Raw genomic sequence first — 21,926 nt, 5'->3', positions numbered from 1 at the left:
TCCCATGGGGAACCTTGTCGAACATCTTATTGAAGTCATTATACTTCACATCTGCCGCTCTGCCCTCATCAATCCTCTTTGTTACTTCTTCAAAAAACTCAATCAAATTTATGAGGTATGATTTCCCACGCACAGAACCATGTTGACTATTCCTAATCAGTCCTTGCCTTTCCAAATACATATACATCCTGTCCCTCAGGATTCCCTCCAATAAGTTGCCCAAGACAAACTTGTAAGGTGATCTCAGCTATCTGTAAGAACAATAGGGTGATTATGGTTGGGGATTTTAACTTTCCGAACATAGACTGGGATTGCCATCGTGTTAAGGGTTTAGATGGAGAGGAATTTGTTAAGTGTGCACAAGACAATTTTCTGATTCAGTATGTGGATGTACCTACTAGAGAAGGTGCAAAACCTGACCTACTCTTGGGAAATAAGGCAGGGCAGGTGACTGAGGTGAAAATGTGTTGCTGGAAAAGCGCAGCAGGTCAGGCAGCATCCAAGGAGCAGGAGAATCGACATTTCAGGCATGAGCCCTTCTTCAAAAGGGCTCATGCCCGAAATGTCGATTCTCCTGCTCCTTGGATGCTGCCTGACCTGCTGCGCTTTTCCAGCAACACATTTTCAGCTCTGATCTCCAGCATCTGCAGTCCTCACTTTCTCCCAGGTGACTGAGGTGTCAATGGGGGAGCACTTTGGGGCCAGTGACCATAATTCTATTCATTTTAAAATGGTGATGGATAAAGATAGACCAGATCAAAAAGTTAAAGTTCTAAATTGGAGAAAGGCCAATTTTGACGGTATCAGGCAAGAACTCTCAAAAGCTGATTGGAGGCAGATGTTCACAGGTAAAGGGACAGCTGGAAAATGGGAAGCCTTCAGAAATGAGATAACGCAATGCAAAGAAAATATATTCCTGTCAGGGTGAAAGGAAAGGCTGGTAGGTATAGGGAATGCTGGATGACTAAAGAAATTGAGGGTTTGGTTAAGAAAAAGAAGGAAGCATATGTCAGGTATAGACAGGATAGATCGAGTGAATCCTTAGAAGAGTATAAAGGCTGTAGGAGTATACTTAAGAGGGAAATCAGGAGGGCAAAAAGGGAACATGAAATAGCTTTGGCAAATAGAGTTAAGGAGAATGCAAAGGGATTTTACAAATACATTCAGGACAAAAGGGTAACTGGGGAGAGAATAGAGCCCCTCAAAGATCAGCAAGGTAGCTTTCGTGTTGAGCCACAGAAAATGGGGGAGATACTAAATGAGTATTTTACATCAGTATTTACTGTGGAAAACGATATGGAAGATATAGAAAGTAGCAAAACAGATGGTGGAACCTTTCAAAATGTCCTTTTTAAAAAGGAGGAAGTGCTGGATGTCTTGAAATGCATAAAGGTGAATAAATCCCCAGGACCTGATCAGGTGTACCCTAGAACTCTGTGGGAAGCTAGAAGAGTGATTGCTGGGCCTCTTGCGGAGATATTTGTATCATCGATAGTCACAGGTGAGGTGCTGGAAGACTGGAGGTTGGTTAACGTGATGCCACTGTTTAAGAAGGGCAGTAAGGACAAGCCAGGGAACTATAGACCAGTGAGCCTTGTTGTGCATGGGTTCTTTAAAACCTAAAATAGTGGATTAGGACATCTATCTCTCTGCCCTCAAAGAGCTTTGTCGAGCAAACAATATGCAGTTTATTGTAGAACTGCAACCATTTACAGTTGGCATGAATATGACCCTCATTATTTCAGAGATTCGCAGCACACTAGCTCTGGTCTGTTTCCTACAAACTCCTTCTTTACTCTGACTGAGTGCCTCAGGGAGTGCTGCTTACTGTACTCAATCAAGTAGTGATTTATGAACATCTGACTTGGGGAGGACCCGATTTATGAACATCTGACTTACAAATGCCTGTACTTTTAAATGTGATCCCATAAAAAGGGTGTAATTTCAAAGGCCTGTCATATGAACATTTCTTTCACTTACGTAATCCTGCACTGTGTTCCAACTTGCGTACAAATGAACTAGCAATCAAACTCCAGAATGGAACCCAGGGACTACCTGTATTAAGCCTTTTTGACCCATACACAATGCTGCTTGGGCAGATGTCAGATAAGAATAAAAGGTTGAATGCTTCCCATCCATCATCACTGTTAAATAGCTGACTACTATTTGCCTGAAGGGCCCACACATCAAAACTAGCCACTGTGCTGAGGAACAAGGTAACGACCATAGGTGGAACCATGTCTCAGAGAAGGGAAAGGAGAATAGAAAGTAGGCAGGAAAAAAAAATCATTAAGTTGCAGAGGAGAGCTGCTTAAAATAAATAGATATTGAATCAAATTCAATGACAGTACATTTTAAAGATTGGAAAATGGGGATAGGCTTTCCCACTGACAGTGGGCAAATTTATATGCTCATGATGTGAATCAAAAATGTAAGCATTGTTCCTATAATTTTGAAATTGTTTTGGTTAGCCATTGTCAAAATGCAGAAGACACAATTAAGGTCATATTTTTATTGATCCTTAAGAGCCCTGAGGCAGTGGGTGCTTGGCAGCCTTTCTTGCGACTGTTTTGTTAACTAATTGGCGTGCCAGACCACTTTAGAGGACATTCAAGGTTAAATAGTGTTGCATGGCTCGAGAATGAACCACAGGCTAGTTTGAGCAGAGGTAGCAGATCTGCTTCCCTGAGGATATGAATGAATCAGTTGGTTTCTATTACTCACACTTTTGATACCAAGTTGCAAGCGAAAAACACTTACGAACTTGTCCCAGCCTCAGGGTGGCTCACTCAGTACCACAGTCGTTCCATTAGCACGCCACATTCGTAAATAGGCATTCGACAAATCTCACGTTCAAGCTAATCTAACCTTTGATTCCAATGTGATTTTTCACTAGGACCTGTAGACACCCTTGTGAAGTTGGAAAGATGTCTCCTTACCAAGACATATATCGCTATGTAGAGATGGTGGGACACCCAGAACGCTCTGAAGCTAATGCGCCGAAAATAATGCAGGGCAAAGACGTGCAGAATTGAGAAGAAAAAGAGGAGAAGCACTCCAGTCATCCCTGAAAAACAATATAAATATCATGACCGCCTATTAGGGTTCTGACTGATGGATTACTCCTCAATAATGCATGACTCAGCACTTCTGACAGAGACTATTAATTTCTTGTAAGTCTACCGTATTCCAGGAGAAACATTGGCAAACACTAGGTTGAGCAAAGGGCCGGGAGCTGAATATTAACCCAACCTAACAGCTCAGATTTCCTTTCCTTTTCCCATGGTCACAAATTCAATGACTTTCAGGCAGTTACAACTTAAATTTCCAGATGGTGGAGTCTGCAGTTCCAGGCAACCCATTACAATGCTGGTCGTTGTTAAATTAGCAGCTGCTCTCAGAGGAGATACGGGGTTGACAGTAATGAGGATTGGAGTTGTTACCGCCATGCAGTTTATGTACAGGAGGTTTTGTGGCGCAGCAGGTGAGAATCAGTGTCGCTGAGTCAGATGCTTTGTATTTGAGTCCCACTTGGGGATCAAGGAAGGTGGATTCATAATGCAGCCAAACAGGCTGCAAATCCTTCCAACACACGCCAATGGCAAGACATTCTGGTCAGCCATATAATTGAAATAACATTGGAATTGCTGCCATCATTATCCATAATTCCCAACTATTAATGCGCAAGGAAACATAGCAACTCAGACACCCTGAGAGATCGACAGCATACTATAAATTTAAGTGCTGTGCTGAGCTTTAGCTGATTTTTAAAAAATTCTTTCAGGGATGTGGGTATTACCGATCGGGCTAGCATTTGTTGTCCATTCTTAATTGCCATTGAATGAGTTAGATCAGCCATAGTTGCACTGAATGGCAGAGCAGGCTCGTAGCACAGAATGGCCTATCCTTAGTTCATTCTTCGTACAATTGGCCTTTTCAGAGGGGATTTAAGAATCAACCACATTGGCTTGGACCTGGAGCCTGATAGGCCAGACCATGTAAGGAGGTGCCAGTGTTGGATTAGGAAGGACAAAGTTAAAAATCACACCACAGTAGGTTATAGTCCAACAGATTTATTTGGAAGCACTAGCAGTATCACCTGATGAAGGAGCAGCGCTCTGAAAGATTATGCTTTCAAATAAACCTGTCGGACCATAACCTGGCATGGTGTGATTTTTAACTTTACCCGAGATAATTAAAATTCATATAGCACCCTGGAAAAGGAGTGGAGGTGCCGGTGTTGGACTGGGGTGGACAAGGTCAGAAATCACATGACACCAGATTATACTCCAACAGGTTTATTTGAAATCACAAGCTTTCGTAGTGCTGCTCCTTCATCAGGTTCAGCTAATGGATTCATAGTGCTCCGAGAGGTTTTAATTTCAAATAAACCTGTTGAATCAAAACCTAGTGACGTGTGACCCCTGAACTTGGGAGAGGAAGAAAATCATCCTGGGTTTGCAGATCAGATTACTTTGAATGTTAAGTCTATATTTGTGGACAAGGAATGGCACACTTGGTTCTAATGGTCCTCACAGTCAACACTTTTTATCTAAGGAAGATCACTTGGATGATAACCAGTTCACACAACAGTAGACATTACATGGTATCACGAGCTTACTGTTTGTGCACAAATTTTCCTTTAGAGAAGTAATTCACCCCCTTGGTCAGGGGATGCAAGTACCTGTAATATTTTGAAAGAACCACCAGTAAAACTTCAAGGGAATTTCAGACCTGCAGGAGAAAAGAGACATCATCAGTTATGAAATGCAGTAAGGTGTTGGAGGGGGTGCAGAGGAGTCTCTCTAGAGTGATTCTGGAGTTGAAAGGGTTGGCTTATGAGGAAAAATTGAGTAGATTGGGACTGTACTCATTGGAATTTAAAAGAATGGGAGGGAGCATCTTGTAGAAACATATACAATTATGAAGGGAAAAGATAAGACAGAAGCAGGGTGGTTGTTTCCACTGGCAGGGGGCATAGCCTCAAAATAAGGGGGGAGCAGATTAAGGACTGAGTTGAGGAGGCACTTCTTCACCCAAAGGGTTGTGAATTCCCCGCCCAGTGAAGCAGTTGAGGTTACCTCATTGATGTTTTTAAAGCAAAGATAGATGGATTTTTGAACAGTGAAGGAATTAAGGGTTATGGTGAGAGGGCGGGTAAGTGGAGCTGAGTCTGGGGAAAGATCGGCCAAGATCTTATTGAATGGTGGAGCATGCTCAAGGGGCCAGGTGGCCTACTCCTGCTCCCAGCTCTTAAATACCTGGCCTTTTCGCCATTCAGGTTTTTAACTACAGGTCTCACTTTGTTTCTCTGACAGCTATGGACTGGGACTTTACCAGATGAAAGAATTTGATGGATCCAGAAAGATCAAGTATATTCAATGCTCATCTACTTCAAAAGTAGAGATCTCACCTTGACTTGAATCAATCAATCGCATGAATGACTGATTTTTCGACTGGATACTGAAAACAGAATTTAAATGGAAACAAAAAAGTAATATGAATAAGGATCACTGTCGAGCTGCTATAGGGAAACCTGGTAGTATTGTGGGTGTTGGAATATAGAGCACTTTAGGATACAGAACACTTCGGGATATAAAGAACTTCGAGATATAGAGAACTTCAAATAATATTGATCTTGTTAATGTTGATCTTGCTTCTTGCCCCCTCTTGTGCAGCTATAACCTTGTATACCTTGCTCTGTCTAAGCACCTTATGATCTATAAGTCCTTGTTCGCTATGATCTGCTTGCGCTGCTCACAAAACAAAGCTTTTCTCTGTACTTAAGTACATGTGCCTACAATAAATCAAATCAAATTAGCATGCATCAGGGAATTAAAGGTGATGAGCGAGTCAGCAGGGAAGTGAGGTTGAGACCAAAATCTGATCGGCATGCTCTTGCTGAGTGGTGCAACAGGCTTGATTTCCAATGTTCGAAATTCTTTCTTATTAAGAACTTAGCTTACCCATCATCGTAGAGTGCCTCAGGAAATAGGCAGGCTAGTACGCTGAGTGGGTTGGCTGAGAAAGTGTAGATATTGACTGCGTGAGCCGCACTGTGGAGCACTACAAATAAAAAAAAAGCCAACTAAATATGTTGTGTAATTAACTGCGAGCAATATCCCAGTTCTACAATGGGTAATCAATACTGCAGAGTGTGCAGTGGGTTAGAGGTCTACCTCTCGTTATATTCAAGTGGCTGGGACTGAAGCTTCCACCGCGTTACAGCTATTGTTGAGCAGGGAACTCATCAATTTACCAGGACTGCATATATTACAGAAACTATTATTGACTCCTGATTGTAACTCACTCAAAATATAATTACGAGGCCAATGCTAAATTGACCCTGCCACAGCTCAAAGTTATAAAACAATTCAACATCACAGTCAATGATGTGCTTTTTGACATGTAATGTAGGAAACATGGCAGCAACTTTGTGCAGAGCATGCTCACAGAAATAGCTCATCTGTTTCCTTTTAGGGTATTATCCAAAACACCAGGGATAAATTCACCTGTGCCAATGGATCATTTACATGCACCCTGGGAGGCACAGAGAGCCTCAGTTTAATTTTTGTTTGGAAAGAGAGCATCTCCCTCCCATCATGCAGTACTGCAGAGGAGGGGCTTTTTGAGATCTGGAGGATTTGATCCCAGAACCTTGTGACTCAGAGGTGAGAGCACTACCCTCCTCCCCCCCCCTCCCCCCACACTGAGCCATGATTGACGTGGTTCCTTGAAAGCTCAAGGTCAGAGTCAGCGGAATCTCCGTTCACCACTACGCACACGTATTGTCATACTCAGTACCTGAGAAAAAGGCAGCAGCCATTGCAACCCAACGATGGAAATCCACGGCTGAATCAAAGGGAATGTAGTGATTCAGGAACGTTTCACGTAGGATCGTGATGAGGTTCCGGCACATGGTGAGAAGGATGTACGAGTACATGAAGGAGACTGCGGCTGCCGACCCACGGGCAATTATGAGACCAACTCTTGTGGTCTGGGGCACTCCCGAATGTTCTCTCAGCACCGCATAGTCTGAAGAGAAAGGGAGCATTCGTCAACATATCACAAACATGCCTTCTTGAACCATTGCCACTCTGGGGTAAGGTAGTATACCCGCAGTGCTGTTTGGAAGAGAGTTTCAGGATTGGAGCCCGGCAGCATTGCAGGAGTGGAGATATAGTTACAAGTCAGGATGGATATGACTTTGAGATACAACTTTTCACACCTATCTTATCAACAGTTCAATACATTGAAATTATTTTGCCTGTTCACATAACTGTGAATGTAACTACTCGATTTAAGTGATGTCCTTAGCAACTCGGTAAAGTCTGACCAGACCTTGGGGCTGCTCTGTCATTTGAGAGGCAACTGGTAATGGTTTAACTTAAAGTCACCACGCCTCAGGCGAGGGGAGAGTTTGAAAAGGTGAAACCTTCACGTTAACTGAAGCTGGTGTGGGAATTGAACCTGCACTGATGGTATCACTGTTCATTACAACCAGCTGTCCAGCTCCGAGCAACCACTCCACTTGTGAATCACTGTCTCATTTAAATTTGCAATGGGGAGAGGCAACCTTATTGAAACATATAAGATTCTTAAGTGATTTGACAGGGTCGATGTTTCCCCATGTCACTGAGTCTAGGACCAGAGGGCACAGTTTCACAATAAGGGGTTGCAGTGTTGAGTAGAAATTTCTTCTGTCAGAGAAGATGTGAATCTGTGGAGCTCTTTGCCACAGAGGTTTGGTCAATAATTATATTCATGGTTGACATAGATTCTTAATCAGTAAGGGAATTAAAAGGTATGGGGAAAGGGCAGAATAGTGGAGCTGGTGATTACCAGATCAGTCATGATCTCCTTGAGTGACAGAGCAGATTTGATGGGCTAAATGAGCCATTTCTGCTCTTGTGTCTTAGAGTCATAGAGATGTACAGCACAGAAACAGACCCTTCGGTCCAACTCATCCATGCTGACCAGGTCTGAAATTAATCTGGTCCCATTTGCCAGCATTTGGCCCATATCCCTCTAAACCCTTCCTATTCATGTACCCATCCAGATGCCTTTTAAATGTTCTTAATTGTACCAGCCTCCACCACTTCCTCTGGCAGCTCATTCCATACACACATGACCCTCTGCGTGAAAAGGTTGCCCCTTAGGTCCCTTTTAAATCTTTCCTCTCTCGCCTTAAACCTATGCCCTCTAGTTCTGGACTCCCCCAACCCTGGGAAAAGACTTTGTCTATTCAGATCAGAGAGGTGCTGGAAAAGCACAGCAGGTCAGGCAGCATCCAAGGAGTAGGAAAATCAACGTTTCGGGCAAAAGCCCTTCATCAGGCTTTTGCCCGAAACGTCGATTTTCCTGCTCCTCGGATGCTGCCTGACCTGCTGTGCTTTTCCAGCACCACTCTGATCTAAACTTTGGTTTCCAGCATCTGTAGTCCTCACTTTTGCCACTTTGTCTAATCACCCTATCCATGCTTCTGATGATTTTATAAACCTCTATAAGGTCACCCCTCAGCCTCCGATGCTCCAGGGAAAACAGCCCCAGCCTATTCAGCCTCTCCCTATACACAAACCCTCCAAACGTGGTAACAAAGCGTTTCTGAACCCTTTAAAGTTTCACAACATCCTTCCTATAGGAGGGAGACCAGAATTACAGTATTCAAAAGTAGCCTAACCAATGTCCTGTACAGCCGCATATAGTTTTAAAAAGCAGATAGGTGTGAAAAGTTGTACCTCAAAGTCATATCCATCCTGACTTGTAACTATATCTCTACTCCTGCAATGCTGCCGGGCTCCAATCCTGAAACTCTCTTCCTTTCAGCACTGCGGGTATACTACCTTACCCCAGAGTGGCAATGGTTCAAGAAGGCAGCTCTTCACCAACTTTGAGGGCAGTTAAGGAAGGGCAGAAATAGTAATCAACACCCACATCTCAGGAACGAATATAAAAACACAGTTAAAAGCTGAATTGAGTGTAAGATTTCTTCCTGAGGTTATAGCAAACTTTGATCAGATTATGTGGGGAATACCACATTCAGTTCCAGCTATCGCAACTCAGAAAATAAGTATTTGTCTTGGAGAAAATGTAGCATTGATACATCAGAGTGATACCCAAGATTTTGCCTCTCTTCACTTGAGGCAATAGAATATTAGAGAGTGATTTTTGTTTCTTCATTCAAGGGATGTGAGCATCACCGGCAACACCAGCATTCATTGTCCAATCTAATTGTGCAGGTGATAGTTAGGAGTGAACCACATTGCTATCTGGAGTCACATGTCGGCCAGACCAAGTAAGGATGGCATATTTCCTTCCCTAAAGGACATTAGTGAACCAGATTGTTTTTCCAATGGTTTTGTGGTCATCATTAGAGCCTTATTTCCAGATTATTATTGAATTCAAAAGTCTACCATCTGCCATGACAGGATTCAAACCCAGGTCCCCAGCTCATTAACTGGCTCGCTGGATTAACAGTGGAGCAGTAACACCACTTGGAGATCACCACCCCAATTTAATTGAGGATTTAAAACCGTCAAATCATTTGATAAGCATAGTTACTTCTCATTTGTTAGTTAACCACTTCATCTCACAGAAGTATACAAAACAAAAGGGATGTATGCTTAAAATTAGAATTGGGTCATTCAGGGTTAAAACAAGGAATCATTTATTCACCTAAGGGGTGTGGAAGTCTTAAATTTTCTCTTGGAAAAGGTTAATGAGGCTGCAGTCAGGGTGAGAGGGTCAAATAGAGATTGCAAAATTGAGATTTTGTTTGTAACCCAGGTGGCAAATATATGAAGCTACGTCACAGATAAGTCATAATCTAACAAAGCAGCTAAAAAAGACCCCAAAAAAGCCTCCTCTTGCTCCCATGGTAACATGGTCTGTTAATTGTAAATGGTTGGTTATGCAAATATAACATGGTACTTACAATAGGCACGTTCAACAAAGACACCCGCAGTAATTCCAAAGAAGATGATTACACAAAAAATTTGACGTTGATGATTTTGAATATATTGTCTATATTCATGGTATTTCTGGTAAAATTTATTTTTGGTATACTTTTCCCGTTTTGGTTCTGCAAAGACTTTACCCATGGCTTGAGAAGATCTTGAAACACAAACAGAATAGAATAGAGAGAATTACATTTATAAAGCATCTTTCATGCTGTTGGTATGCCTGAAGGACTTTAAAGACAATGATGCACATTTGAAATGTCTTCACTATCCAATGTAGGAAAAGCAGTTTCCAATTTGTGCACAGCAAGTTCCCATAAACAGGAATGAGATAATGACAAAATAATCTGAGTTTTAGCAATTTTTGTGAAGGAATAAATATTGGCCAGGGCAGAGATGAGTAATGCTAATCTTTTTCAAAATTGCACCAAAAGCCAGGAGACCTTGGTTTAATGTCCTCTGAGAAGCAGCATTTATCATATCTTACCCCAGTGCAAGATAACATCTTCCATCAAGAAAAAACAACCTCTAAAATCAACATCTCTAAAGAAAGTTTTCTTTTCTAAAGCTATATAGACAATAAATGAAAACAATTCCTTGATTTTTTACTTGCTAGGATGCTATCCCTACTGATAGCTCAAATATATGATTTTATTTGCTACTGAGGTAAATCAAAAGATGCTCCAAATTTCACAGAGAAATAGTAAAAAAGAGAATTGTATTTACATTTTGTTAGAAAAGGAGGAAGGTTATCCAATAGCGTTTGGAGCGCTGAATGTTTCTTTGACTTTAAAGTGAGGTGCAATGAGACCTGGATGTCATGGTGGAATAGTCATCGAAGGTTGGCATGCAGATGCAGAAGGCAATGAGGAAAGCTAATGGTGTGCTCTCCTTTGTACGGTGTGGACTTGAGTATCGGACCAAAGGCTGTCTTGCTGCAGTTATACAGGGCCTTGGTGAGGCCACACCTTGAGTATTGTGTGCAGTTTTGGTCTCCTTTTCTGAGGAAGGATATTCTTGTTATTGATGGAGTCCAGTGAAAAATCACCTGACTGACTCCCAGAATATGAGGAAAGATTGGATTGACTGATATATGAGAAAAGATTGGATTGACAGGGCTTGTATAGACTGGAATATAGAAGAATAGGGGGTGGGGGAGATTTATAGAAACATATAAATTCCTGATGGGACTGGGCAGGCTAGATGTGGGAAGAATGTTCCTGATGTTGGGGAAATCCAGAACTAGGGGTTGCAGTGTAAGAATAAGGGGTAGGCCATTCAGACTGAGATGAGGAAGAATTTCTTCATTCAGATAGTTTGTAATATACTCTTCCACAGGAAGCTGTTGGAGCCAGTTTGTTCGATTTATTCAAGAGGGGAGCTGGACACGGCCCCTGAAGAGATCAAGGGGTATGGGGAGAGGGCAGGAGTGAGATACTGAGATCAGCCATGATCTTATTAAATGCAAGCTCGAAGGGCCGAATGGCCTGTACTTATTTTCTATGTTTCTATGTTTATTCTTCACCCCCACCCTGATTTAAATTTAGCAAAGATTTGCTCCTGATATAAAAGCAACTTGTGACTTAAATTGATTGAATAATCCTGCGGCTGTGATACTGAGCTAATATTGTATTTCATTTCTTACTTCTTGCCAAATCGTTTCCGCAAATCCAGGACAAAATGATCCGGGCTCAAGGTTTCAGCTGGACTGGTTTCTTGTTGGTTTTCTGTGCCCTTTGACCCTCTGAAAAATGTCAAAGTGATGGCTTGTGAGGCTTGAAAGAAAATTTACTTAAGTCCCGTGTGAAAGCAACTTCCCCAGCTGTTGTCTAAATGAGGTTTACCAGGTTTACACAAGAAAATGCTGACGTGAATCACAAACACCTTTAAGAAACAGGAACAACAAATGACGGTTTATTATAGCAACAACCACCTTTGCAAAACATCCCAAAACACTTCCTATCTAATCAATTAAGTATAATTGCTGTGACACAATTCTTGCTGAATTGTGCTAAGCAAGATCCCATAAAATGCATTAGCTCTGTCAAACAATTAGCTCATATGCTGTGTTTGTTGAAATCAGTGGTGGGCAGGACACATGCAGACTCCCTTCTTTGCTTTGAATAGTATTATTGGATCTTTTACCCCTGCTTGAATTGCCAAATGAGGCTGCACTGATGTGTTATCTCTAAACCAGCACCTCTAACAGTGCAGCACTCCCTCAGTATTGCACTGATGGGTTAGCCTCTTCAACTCACAACCTATTGCTTCCAAAGCGAGGAGGCTACTAATTCTTGATTAGACATGTTCTGATTTACTAAAGTACTGTTGCTTAGTGAACGCCTCTCTTACACAGGAATCATACGACACCTTCCTACCATATGTAACACATTTTGGAAAATAACATAACAATATTATAAATAACAACAAATTTGGGGTCAGCACAGTGGTTAGCACTGCTGCCTCATAGCACCAGTGACCTGGGTTCGATTCCGGCCTCGGGCAACTCTCTGTGTGGAGTTTGCGCGTTCTCCCTGCGTCTGCGTGGGCTTCCTCCTACAGTCCAAAGTTATGCAGATCAGGTGAATTGGCCATGCAAAGTTGCCCCATAGTGTTAGGTGCATTAGTCAGGAGGAAATGGATCTGGTTGGGTAACTCTTTGGAGAGTTGGTGTGGACTAGTTGGGTAGAAGGGCCTGTTTTCACACTGTAGGGAATCTAATTAAAACATTGTGGAGACAATCAATGATATTTAAATAATTATCTTTTAATCCTGAGGCTCAGCTAGATAAGGAACACCTGTGGCTTTATTTTACTGATATTCCTCTCTTTCACAAACTCATGCTCACAAGTAGATTGGATACCCAACGCATTTGATGTGAACTGATTTATTATTGTCATATGTATTGAAAAGTTCTGTTTTGTGTGCAGTACAGGCAGACCAGACCATATAAAGTGCATCAGGGTAACAGAACAGAGTGAAGAACACAACGTCTGGCTGCAGAGGAGGTGCACAAACAGCAAGATCAACACTAAATTTAAAATCTGAGATACAGCATGCTCAGAGTGAAATATAGAACACATCAAATCTCAGAGCCTCATGGCAAGGATTAAACCTGGAACATCTGAATCTTACAAATACCTGTATATATTTTAGTAATTTAACCAACATGGTTAAACTGATAAACTTAGTTGGATGTCATGATGAAGTGAAAAGAATGTTTAGTTTGGCAAAATTTCATGACATTCTTTTAAAGTCTAGGTGTGGGAGTACAAACAAAACATTTTTTTATTGAAGATTTCTGTCCTCCTATTCTGAAAGGCTACTTAATTCTGCATGAATTCCTTCAGCAAGGAAGATGGATGTATCCTGAGAGAAACCAATTTTTTGATAGTGTCTACTGACCGTGAACAGGAGGTGTGGCAATAGTTAAGCGGGATGAATGCCAAGTTAGGTGAAGCACATTGCCCATCTCTTGGCACATTGAGATACGCCATATAATGTTAATGGTTGAAGAATTAAGCAACAAGCCTTGCAAATCCTGAAGTCGCACAGAGAAGAGATCACAAATTTAAAAAAGTTCTTTTTCTTTAAACTGATCAGTTACGATGAATAAAATCCACGTATCTAACCAAATGTTCAGGTCTTTGCAGTTCGAGACTTTCCTCTGATCAGAGGCAGATTGCCAGATAACGCAAAGTGGAAAATGGGCTCTGGACATGTTTTGTCATGAGTTCTTTTGTTTACATGAGTGATAGCTTTTCCATCGGGCTAGGGAAAACTCAATTAATCTGTCTCCTCCCTTAGCTATGAGAAGGTAACAAATGTGCTGGGCACATCTCAGGTTAACTTAAGAAATGTGAGACGATACTCATTTCAGCAGGGAAAGCTGAGATATGGCGTGAGTCCTGCTGTGATCATAAGGCCTGTACCACTTGAGATAAACAGTCTGTGGGAAATAATTACTTTAGGAAAGTGGAGGCTGTTCCATTGGGAAAACATGGAAAGAGAAGCTTCATATTGGTCGGGATTTGGGGCGGCATGGTGGCTCAGTGGTTAGCACTGCTGCCTCATAGTCCCAGGTTCAATTCCAGTCTTGGGTGACCATCTGTGTGGAGTCTGCACATTCCCCCCTGTGTCTGCGTGGGTTTCCTCCCACAGTCCAAAGATGTGTAGGACAGGTAATTTGCCCATAGTGTTAGGTGCATTAGTCAGAGGGAAATTGGTCTGGGTGGGTTAGTCTTTGGAGGGTCGGTGTGGACTGGTTGGGCTGAAGGGCCTGTTTCCACACTGTAGGGAATCTAATCTTTCTGTGCCTGTTTTCCATTATCAGAATGGTGTGACCCTCCCCCCGGTCTGATTTAGTTCTGGTAGCTCATTCCAGCAGCCAATCCTCCACATAAGAACACATTTAATTTAAAAGGATTTAAAATTTGTGTGGTATTGGGAAATTAAAAAGGCTACTTATAAAGGACAATGGTCAGACAATTGTCATGTCTTGCATGAAACTTTGGAACAGGACTTAAAATATAAATCATGAAACCCAGACCTAGTAAAGTGACCTCTTGAATATATTAGCATGCAGCTACTCATTTGTCTGATTGTATCACTTTTAGATTAGATTACTTACATTCGGCCCAACAAGTCCACACCGACCCGCCACCCACCCAGACCCATTCCCCTGCCCCTAACACTACGGGCAATTTAGCATGGTCAATTCACCTAACCTGCACATTTTTGGACTGTGGGAGGAAACCAGAGCACCCAGAGGAAACCCACGCAGACATGGGGAGAATGTGCAAACTCCACATAGTCACCTGAGGCGGGACTTGAACTCCGGTCTCTGGCACTGTGAGGCAGCAGTCCTAATCACTGTGCCACTATGAAGTGATAAATTCACAATCAGCAGTTAAATGGTGTTTTTCAGTGAATTAGTTTGGCCAAGCTGCATGTCTGTGAATACACAGCTAATGAGTCATGCTATCTGGAATAACAAAATCAAAGAACTGTGACTGCTGGAAATCTGAAACAAAAACAGCAATAGCTGAGAAAGTCAGCACTTTCTATAGAAACACACTCAACATTTTGGATCTAGGGACCTTTCTTTAGGATGGTTTGAAGCAAAGTCAGTGGACTCAAGATGCTGACTGTTCCTGACTCCACAGATGCTGCCAGACCTGCTGAGTTTCTCTGGCTATTTCTGCTTCATACTTGGTTGTGTCTGAAAAAACACCGGCATTCCATGGAGTTGCTAATCCCAGAATGGATTTCATGAAAGTGAAATTCACTTTCCAACCTGATGATGCTGTTCAGCCAGAATCTCTCTCATTGTAACGCCTTCATATGTTACTGCAGAATTCATGAACACAGGATGTAGGATTATTGCAACAGTGAAGCATGGACAGTCAAAAGTGGAGGGGATTGGGATAATTCAGTGGCAAGGGTGTGATTTGTGTTTAACCAGAAGGATAGGACCGTGCAAAGTAATGAGAAGCAGGATTGCCTATCTGCAGACATGGACACCCATTGTGACCTTTTGGAGGTTTACAAAATTATGAGGGGCATGGATTGGGTAAATAGGCAAAGTCTTTTCCCTGGCGTCGGGGAGTGCAGAACTAAAGGCCATAGGTTTAGGGTGAGAGGGGAAAGATATAAAACAGATCTATGGGGCAACTTTTTCACGCAGAGGGTGGTACGTGTATGGAATGAGCTGCCAGAGGAAGTGGTGGAGGCTGGTGCAATTGCAAGATTTAAGAGGCATTTGGATGGGTATATGAATAGGAAGGGTTTGGAGGGATATGGGCCGGGTGCTGGCAGGTGGGACTAGATTGGGTTGGGATATCTGGTCAGTGTGGATGGGTTGGACCAAAGGGTCTGTTTCCATGCCGAACATCTCTATGACTCCCCTTTTTGCAAGGGGAGGAACACTGAGCAATGTTCTCCAGACCCATGGCTATTGACACCCACTGCATTGCTTCAAACAAGAATAATTAATGTAGACTTCTGATTAAACCTATAACTTTCCTATATTTTATGGATCAATAAAATATGTCTTTAAGCACCTCCCAGATCTCTTGAGGAGCCTTGTTAGGCTGAATGGCCTACATTTGCCTCTCGTCTTTTGGTTTTACAGGATACTGACATTTTAGGTTATTGGTAGTATGATAATTTGTTAAAGTAATAGAAGCATATTGATTTGTGAGCACTGACCATATCTTTACACAAATGGGCCCAGGTCAGACCTTAAGGTTAAGAGTATTCACTTGTGAGATGTGGGTGTTGCTGGCTGGCAAGTAATCTTTTGCCCATCCCTAGTTGCCCTTGAGAAGGTGGCAGTGAGCATCCTTCTTGAACTGCTGCAGTCCACATGCTGTAGGTACAAGATGCGCTGCAGAAATTCACCAAAAAGCCTTAGACAGAACCTTCCACTTCTATCTGGAAGGACAGGGGCAGCAGATACATGGGAACATCAGTCCCTGAAGGTTCTGCTCCAAGCAACACTCCATCCTGACGTGGAAATATATCTCTGCTCCTTCACTGTCGCTGGGTCAAAAATCCTGGAATTGCTTCCCAAAGGACATGTTGGGTCGACCTACAGCAGTTCGAGAAGGCAGCAATAAATGCTGGCTAGCCTGTGACCCCTACATCCCACAAGGGAATAGAAAATGAAAGATAGTTCCACAACATCCCTAGGGAAGGAATTCCAGGATTTTGATTCAGTGACAGTGATGGTGTGGGCTCAGTGGTAAGCACAGCTGATTCACAGAGACAGGGACCCGGGTTCAATTCCAGCCTTGGGCGATTGTCTGTTTGGTGTTTGCACATTCTCCCCATGTCTGCGTGGGTTTCCTTCAAGTGCTCTGGTTTTCTCCCACAGTTGAAAAATGTGGTGCTGGAAAAAAACAGCAGGTCAGGCAGCATCCGAGGAGCAGGAGAATCGACGTTTCGGGCATAAGCCCTTCTTCAGGAATGAGCCCACAGTCCAAAGCTGTGCAGGTTAGGTGAATTGGCCATGCTACATTGTCCCATAGTGTTCAGGGATGTGTTAGTTAGGAGTAAATGTAGAGTAATAGGGTAGGGGAATGGGTTTGGATGGGATATCCTCCAGAGGGTCGGTGTGGGCTTGTTGAGCCAAAGGGCCTGTTTCCACACTGTAGGGATTCTATAATTCAATAAAAAAATTCTACATTTCCAAGTGAGGTAGTATGAAAGAGATGTTGTGATTTCATCTACTTGTGCCACTGATACACCCTAACGAAGTACCAACTGTGTAAATGAGTCCATTTCCAAATTTATTAGGGGTCTGTTTCACTGTATTTTTACTGGTGGTGTGAGCCCATCATTCTTTAAGGTGCATTTTTTATATAAAAAATATTCAGCACAGAATCTAGCAATTCTATCCAAAAGGATTATGTTGGTCCATATTATCTCCATGGACCTCCTCCACCTATACTTACTTTAACCCAGATAGCAATATCTTTCATTCTCGTGCGCCGATCTAACTTCCCCTTAAAGGCATTTGTGCTATTTACCTTTATCACTTTTTTGCAATAGTAAGCTCGTCAATCTTCTAAATTGGTTATTGAATTCATTAAGAAAAAGTGAGGACTGCAGGTGCAGGAGATTAGAGCCTGAATTTATTACTGAATTTATTAGTCCCACAATTACAATGATGGTATCTAAAATGGCCCCAGTACAAGTGGTAACATTTTCCCTCTGTATCCCAGTGTCCACATAATTTTGAATTCCTCTATTGGATCACGTTAATTGGTTGTGGTTTACTTACTCATTCTTTTTCTTTATTACGAAGGAAGCCCGGTTTGCTTTGTCATGTTTCTTTCCTTCAGGTCCTGAAGTGGTAAATTCACAACAATTAACATCAAATGTAAAAGTACCAAGCTACAAGTTAGTAAAAGTACCATTGATAACATCTTCTCAGTTTTACTTCTACTTGTGGTTGGGTTAAATTGTTTTTTGGGATGTGGATGCCAATGATGAAGCCAATAATTGTTGTCCATCCCTAACTGCTCTTGAGGTGTGGTTACTTACATCCACAATGCTGTCAAAAAGGACTTTCCAGGACTTGGACCAAGCAATACTAATGGAATGACCACATATTTCCAAGTTAGGATGATCTGTGACTTTAAAAGGAAGTCACGGCTAGTAGGGACCTTTGCATCTGCTGACCAGTTCTTTCTACATGTTTGAGATTGTGGTATCTATCAAAAGTTTGTGAATTGCCACAGTGCAACGTCTAGATGGTACATACTGTCATCATTGTGCATCCGTAGTGGAGTGAGTGAACATTGAAGGTGGTGGATGGGATGCCTATCAAGTGGATTTCTTTAACCTGGTCGGTGTCGAGCTTCTTGAGTGATCTTGGAGCTGCACTCATCCAGGCAAGGAGGGACTATTCTTCACACTCTTAACTGGTGTCTTAGAGATGGTGGTCAGACTTTGGGAAATCCGTTGCTACAAGATACTAAGCTTCTGACCTCCACACATTGTCACTTGCTTCACTGACATTCAGCCAATATCCTGTAATTCCCTCCCTAACAGCATTGTTGAGTGTACCCATGCCACAAGGTCTGCAATGGTTCAAAAAGATGTCTCATCACCAGCCTTTCAAAGGAAATTAGGGATGGACAATGAATTGTGCCCTTGGATCTCATAATTTTCTTTTTAAACCTGGCATTATTAGTGAAAAGAAAAATATTAACATTTCTGATGAACAGGTGTGATGAATGAGCATTAACTTGAAACAGTAACCATTTGCTCCTTGTTTCATAGATGCTGCCATAAACTAACTACTGTACCTATTTCAAATAAAGACAGAAAGATTTTGTCAGGAGGAAAAATCAGGGAAGATATTAGCCAACATGGTGAAGGTAATTGAAAGGAAAGGTATCAGTCATTGATTTGGTGAGTGCAGCAATATATCCAATCCTTACGTAAACGAACCTGCACATTATATTGCCCCCAAATATAGACCCAGATAATCATGGCTATAAAATACCAATTTGCCTTTACTATTTGGAAACATAGGATTCACCAGTCTTTAATACTCTAAAAGGTTTGATGACCTTTCAGAGCAGGCTGAGAAAGCTCCATCTCTTGGTAATGGTCACGGAACAGGCAATGGAAATCCTCCCACATTATCTCCTCTTTATCTTCAAATCCTGCATCTTTGAACATTGACTCCATCACATTCTCTATCTCTCCCTTTGGCAAGCTGTTGTTTGAGATCTCGATGAAAGACCTAAAATATTAAAAGGAAAACAGCCCTGCCTTTAAGCAAATGGAACAAAATATTATGATACTCGCATGAATTTTAACTTTCCACTCAATACAAAGACGCTACTAACGTTTCTCATCAAATCAGAAAAGTATCTTTAGAGTAGTACTCTGTTTAATTTAGTTTCATAGTGAGATAATGGCCAATTTGCTGTTTGTTTGAAGAAAATAAACAAGGAGCAAGAGTAGACTATATGACTCTACACATCTCTGCTCCAGTATGATGTGGCTATTACTGATCTTGTGCCTCAGATCCACTTTCTTGCCTAATGGGGCTTATGTCCGAAACATCAATTCTCCTGCTCCTTGGATGCCGCCTGACCTGCTGTGCTTTTCCAACACCACACTCTCGACTCTGATCTCCTGCATCTGTATACCTCACCTTCCCCTAATCCCCAACATCCCTGGTTTTCAATGAGATCAAAAGTCTACATCAGTAAAGATAATCAGTGATGGAATATCCGTAATGCTCCAGGGGCAAGAGGTCTAAAGAACAATAAGATACTCCAGGCAGATTTCAATGGCTATCTGTGTGTCAAGGCTAACCACATAAAGGTGGTTAGTACAAATGATACAGGATGCTCTTAAAAAAGGGCATTCCATATTTTTGGAATGCAGGCCTCCTCTATTGGGAAAGCGATGTAGCTGACTGGCCCAAGTGGAGGCAAACATCAGAATCTCGTTTGGTCTGTGTCATGGAACATCTATGCCAAAGTCACAATACCCACCTCTCCCAGGGGAAGGCTGGATACTGCACAGTTGCAGAAGCTCCTGGGTGAGCATGAGTTGAGGATGAGGGTGAGGGTTAGGGGATCAACATGAGCTGCCAGATCAATGCCAATCTCATGTTGGACCCCTCAATTATAAGAGGACCAAGATGATGATGAAATTGTTTGGATATACTCAAATAATATATTTGATTTTATTACCATGCACTGATCTACATGATTTCTGTAACAGCACTTCAGAGCTATTGAGAAAATGTCCCCTTTTTTTATCTGAAACAACCTATTTGTTTGGTTACTCTAAACAGGGCACTGAATCGCAGAGGTGCAACAGCAGGTGCAAAAGGCAAAAGCCTTTTGTGTTGTGCCAGCTACCTTCATGAGCAATTCACCTATTGCCACAGCCTTCTTGTTATAGACCGACATGAACTTCACTTTCAGATAATAACCCAATGCCGTTTCGAATGCCTCAGTTGACCTGTCACCACCATAACCTCAGGCTTTCAGATCCCAACCACCAACTGCATGAAAATATTTCTCGTTGTGTCTCCAAATATTTCTTTTACTATTCACTTTCAATCTGGTGATTTATCCTTCTTGGTCCTTTTGCCAATGGGAAGGGCTTTGCCCAGGTACAAAATTTTGAATACCTCTATCAATTTTATTCTCAGCCTTTTTCTCTCCAAGAAAAGTAACAATTGAGGTAACTAATTCCTGGAACCTATCTTGTGAATTTCTGCATTCTCATTAATGTCTTCAGATTCTTTCTGAAAGTGTACCAACCAGAACTTGACACATCAGAGAAAATCCTCAATCAAACTTTTATAATACCACAACATGTACTTTAGTGTTCAATGGTTCTATCGACGAGTGTCTGATGATGTTATTTCTGGGAACTGATACTTACTAACTCTACTTGATTGCTTAAGCCTATTGGTGAGGCTAGAGAGTTAAGTAATGAAAACCACAGGGACAATGTTTCTGGATTGTGGGTTGAGACTATGTGTGTTAAAACCCTGAAAGTTCAAAGATATTTCAAAGTACTATAATAAAACCTGTTTGGATTTAGAACAAGTGCCAGCTCTGGAATATTTTGAGCTAAAGCAGACAGTATAAGATATAAGCAAGCGTGTGAATGCACAATAGGTACTGTCCAGAGAAACAATTACATGCGCACTGGATAAAGAACAATATTAGATGTGATAATGTTTATTTCATTTACCTCAGCAGTTGTGAGAACTCTTCCTTTGACATGGAACCACTCCCATCGACATCATACATTGCAAACATTAGCTTTGATTTCTCCTCAGGAGTACCTAGACAAATCAAATAGTTAAATATTAAATTTTGGAAATGAAAAATTGAATGCTTTCCACGACAGGAGACCAAACCTTCAACAACAACAACAGAAATTGCTGGAAAAGCTCAGCAGGTCTCACATCATCTGTGGTGAGAAATCAGAGTTAACATTTCAAATCCAGTCTCCCTTCCTCCAGTGACCTACAATGCGGGTTTAATCTCTAGGATTGAGGAAGTGTGGATTGAAACATTTTAACGAGTATTTGTTAAAACTTCTAAGAAAACAGTAAAATATCACAGTAAAATATTCCAAACTTGGTGTTTTGGTCTTCTGTATTAACATTTCTAATCTGCTCTGTAATTTTGTGGTATGGCAGAATATTTTCAAGTAACAAAACAGATTTTAGCTTCTGCACAACACAGAGTTGGAGCTTCACAGTAACAGTGTCAAACAAAGCAGGAGCTGTCAGTCATTGTTTTGGAGACAGGCTGACCAGCCTGGCATTTCAAAGAACATTCCCTCCTTTTTAAACTACAATGAAAATCAGACTAGGATCTGCAAAGCAGAAACATATCTTTAAACTTCCAATCAAAGCCACAAAGTTTTCACTTTCATTGACTCTAGCTGCAAACTTTCCAGGTAAATGAT

The 21,926-nt window shown here is 41.7% G+C and overlaps 1 protein-coding gene across 2 annotated transcripts in view; it reads right to left on the bottom strand.

Moving 5' to 3' along the window:
- The window catches only part of LOC140458457 (dual oxidase 1-like), a 118,650-nt gene that overhangs the window by 19,320 nt on the left and 77,404 nt on the right, over positions 1-21,926 (bottom strand). For both annotated transcript variants that reach the window (XM_072553062.1, XM_072553063.1), the window contains 9 exons: positions 21,201-21,294; positions 19,043-19,218; positions 17,746-17,809; positions 11,605-11,703; positions 9,935-10,113; positions 6,805-7,035; positions 5,967-6,066; positions 4,685-4,734; positions 2,940-3,067 (listed from right to left, as the gene is read on the bottom strand). In XM_072553062.1, the coding sequence (XP_072409163.1) occupies positions 2,940-3,067; positions 4,685-4,734; positions 5,967-6,066; positions 6,805-7,035; positions 9,935-10,113; positions 11,605-11,703; positions 17,746-17,809; positions 19,043-19,218; positions 21,201-21,294 (1,121 nt within the window). The remainder of the gene's footprint in view (positions 1-2,939; positions 3,068-4,684; positions 4,735-5,966; positions 6,067-6,804; positions 7,036-9,934; positions 10,114-11,604; positions 11,704-17,745; positions 17,810-19,042; positions 19,219-21,200; positions 21,295-21,926) is intronic.

Source organism: Chiloscyllium punctatum, chromosome 33, assembly GCF_047496795.1.
Source record: "Chiloscyllium punctatum isolate Juve2018m chromosome 33, sChiPun1.3, whole genome shotgun sequence".
In the NCBI taxonomy this organism is placed as follows: domain Eukaryota; kingdom Metazoa; phylum Chordata; class Chondrichthyes; order Orectolobiformes; family Hemiscylliidae; genus Chiloscyllium; species Chiloscyllium punctatum.
Note: the sequence above shows the minus strand (reverse complement) of the source record. Positions and strands in the feature narration are given on the sequence as shown.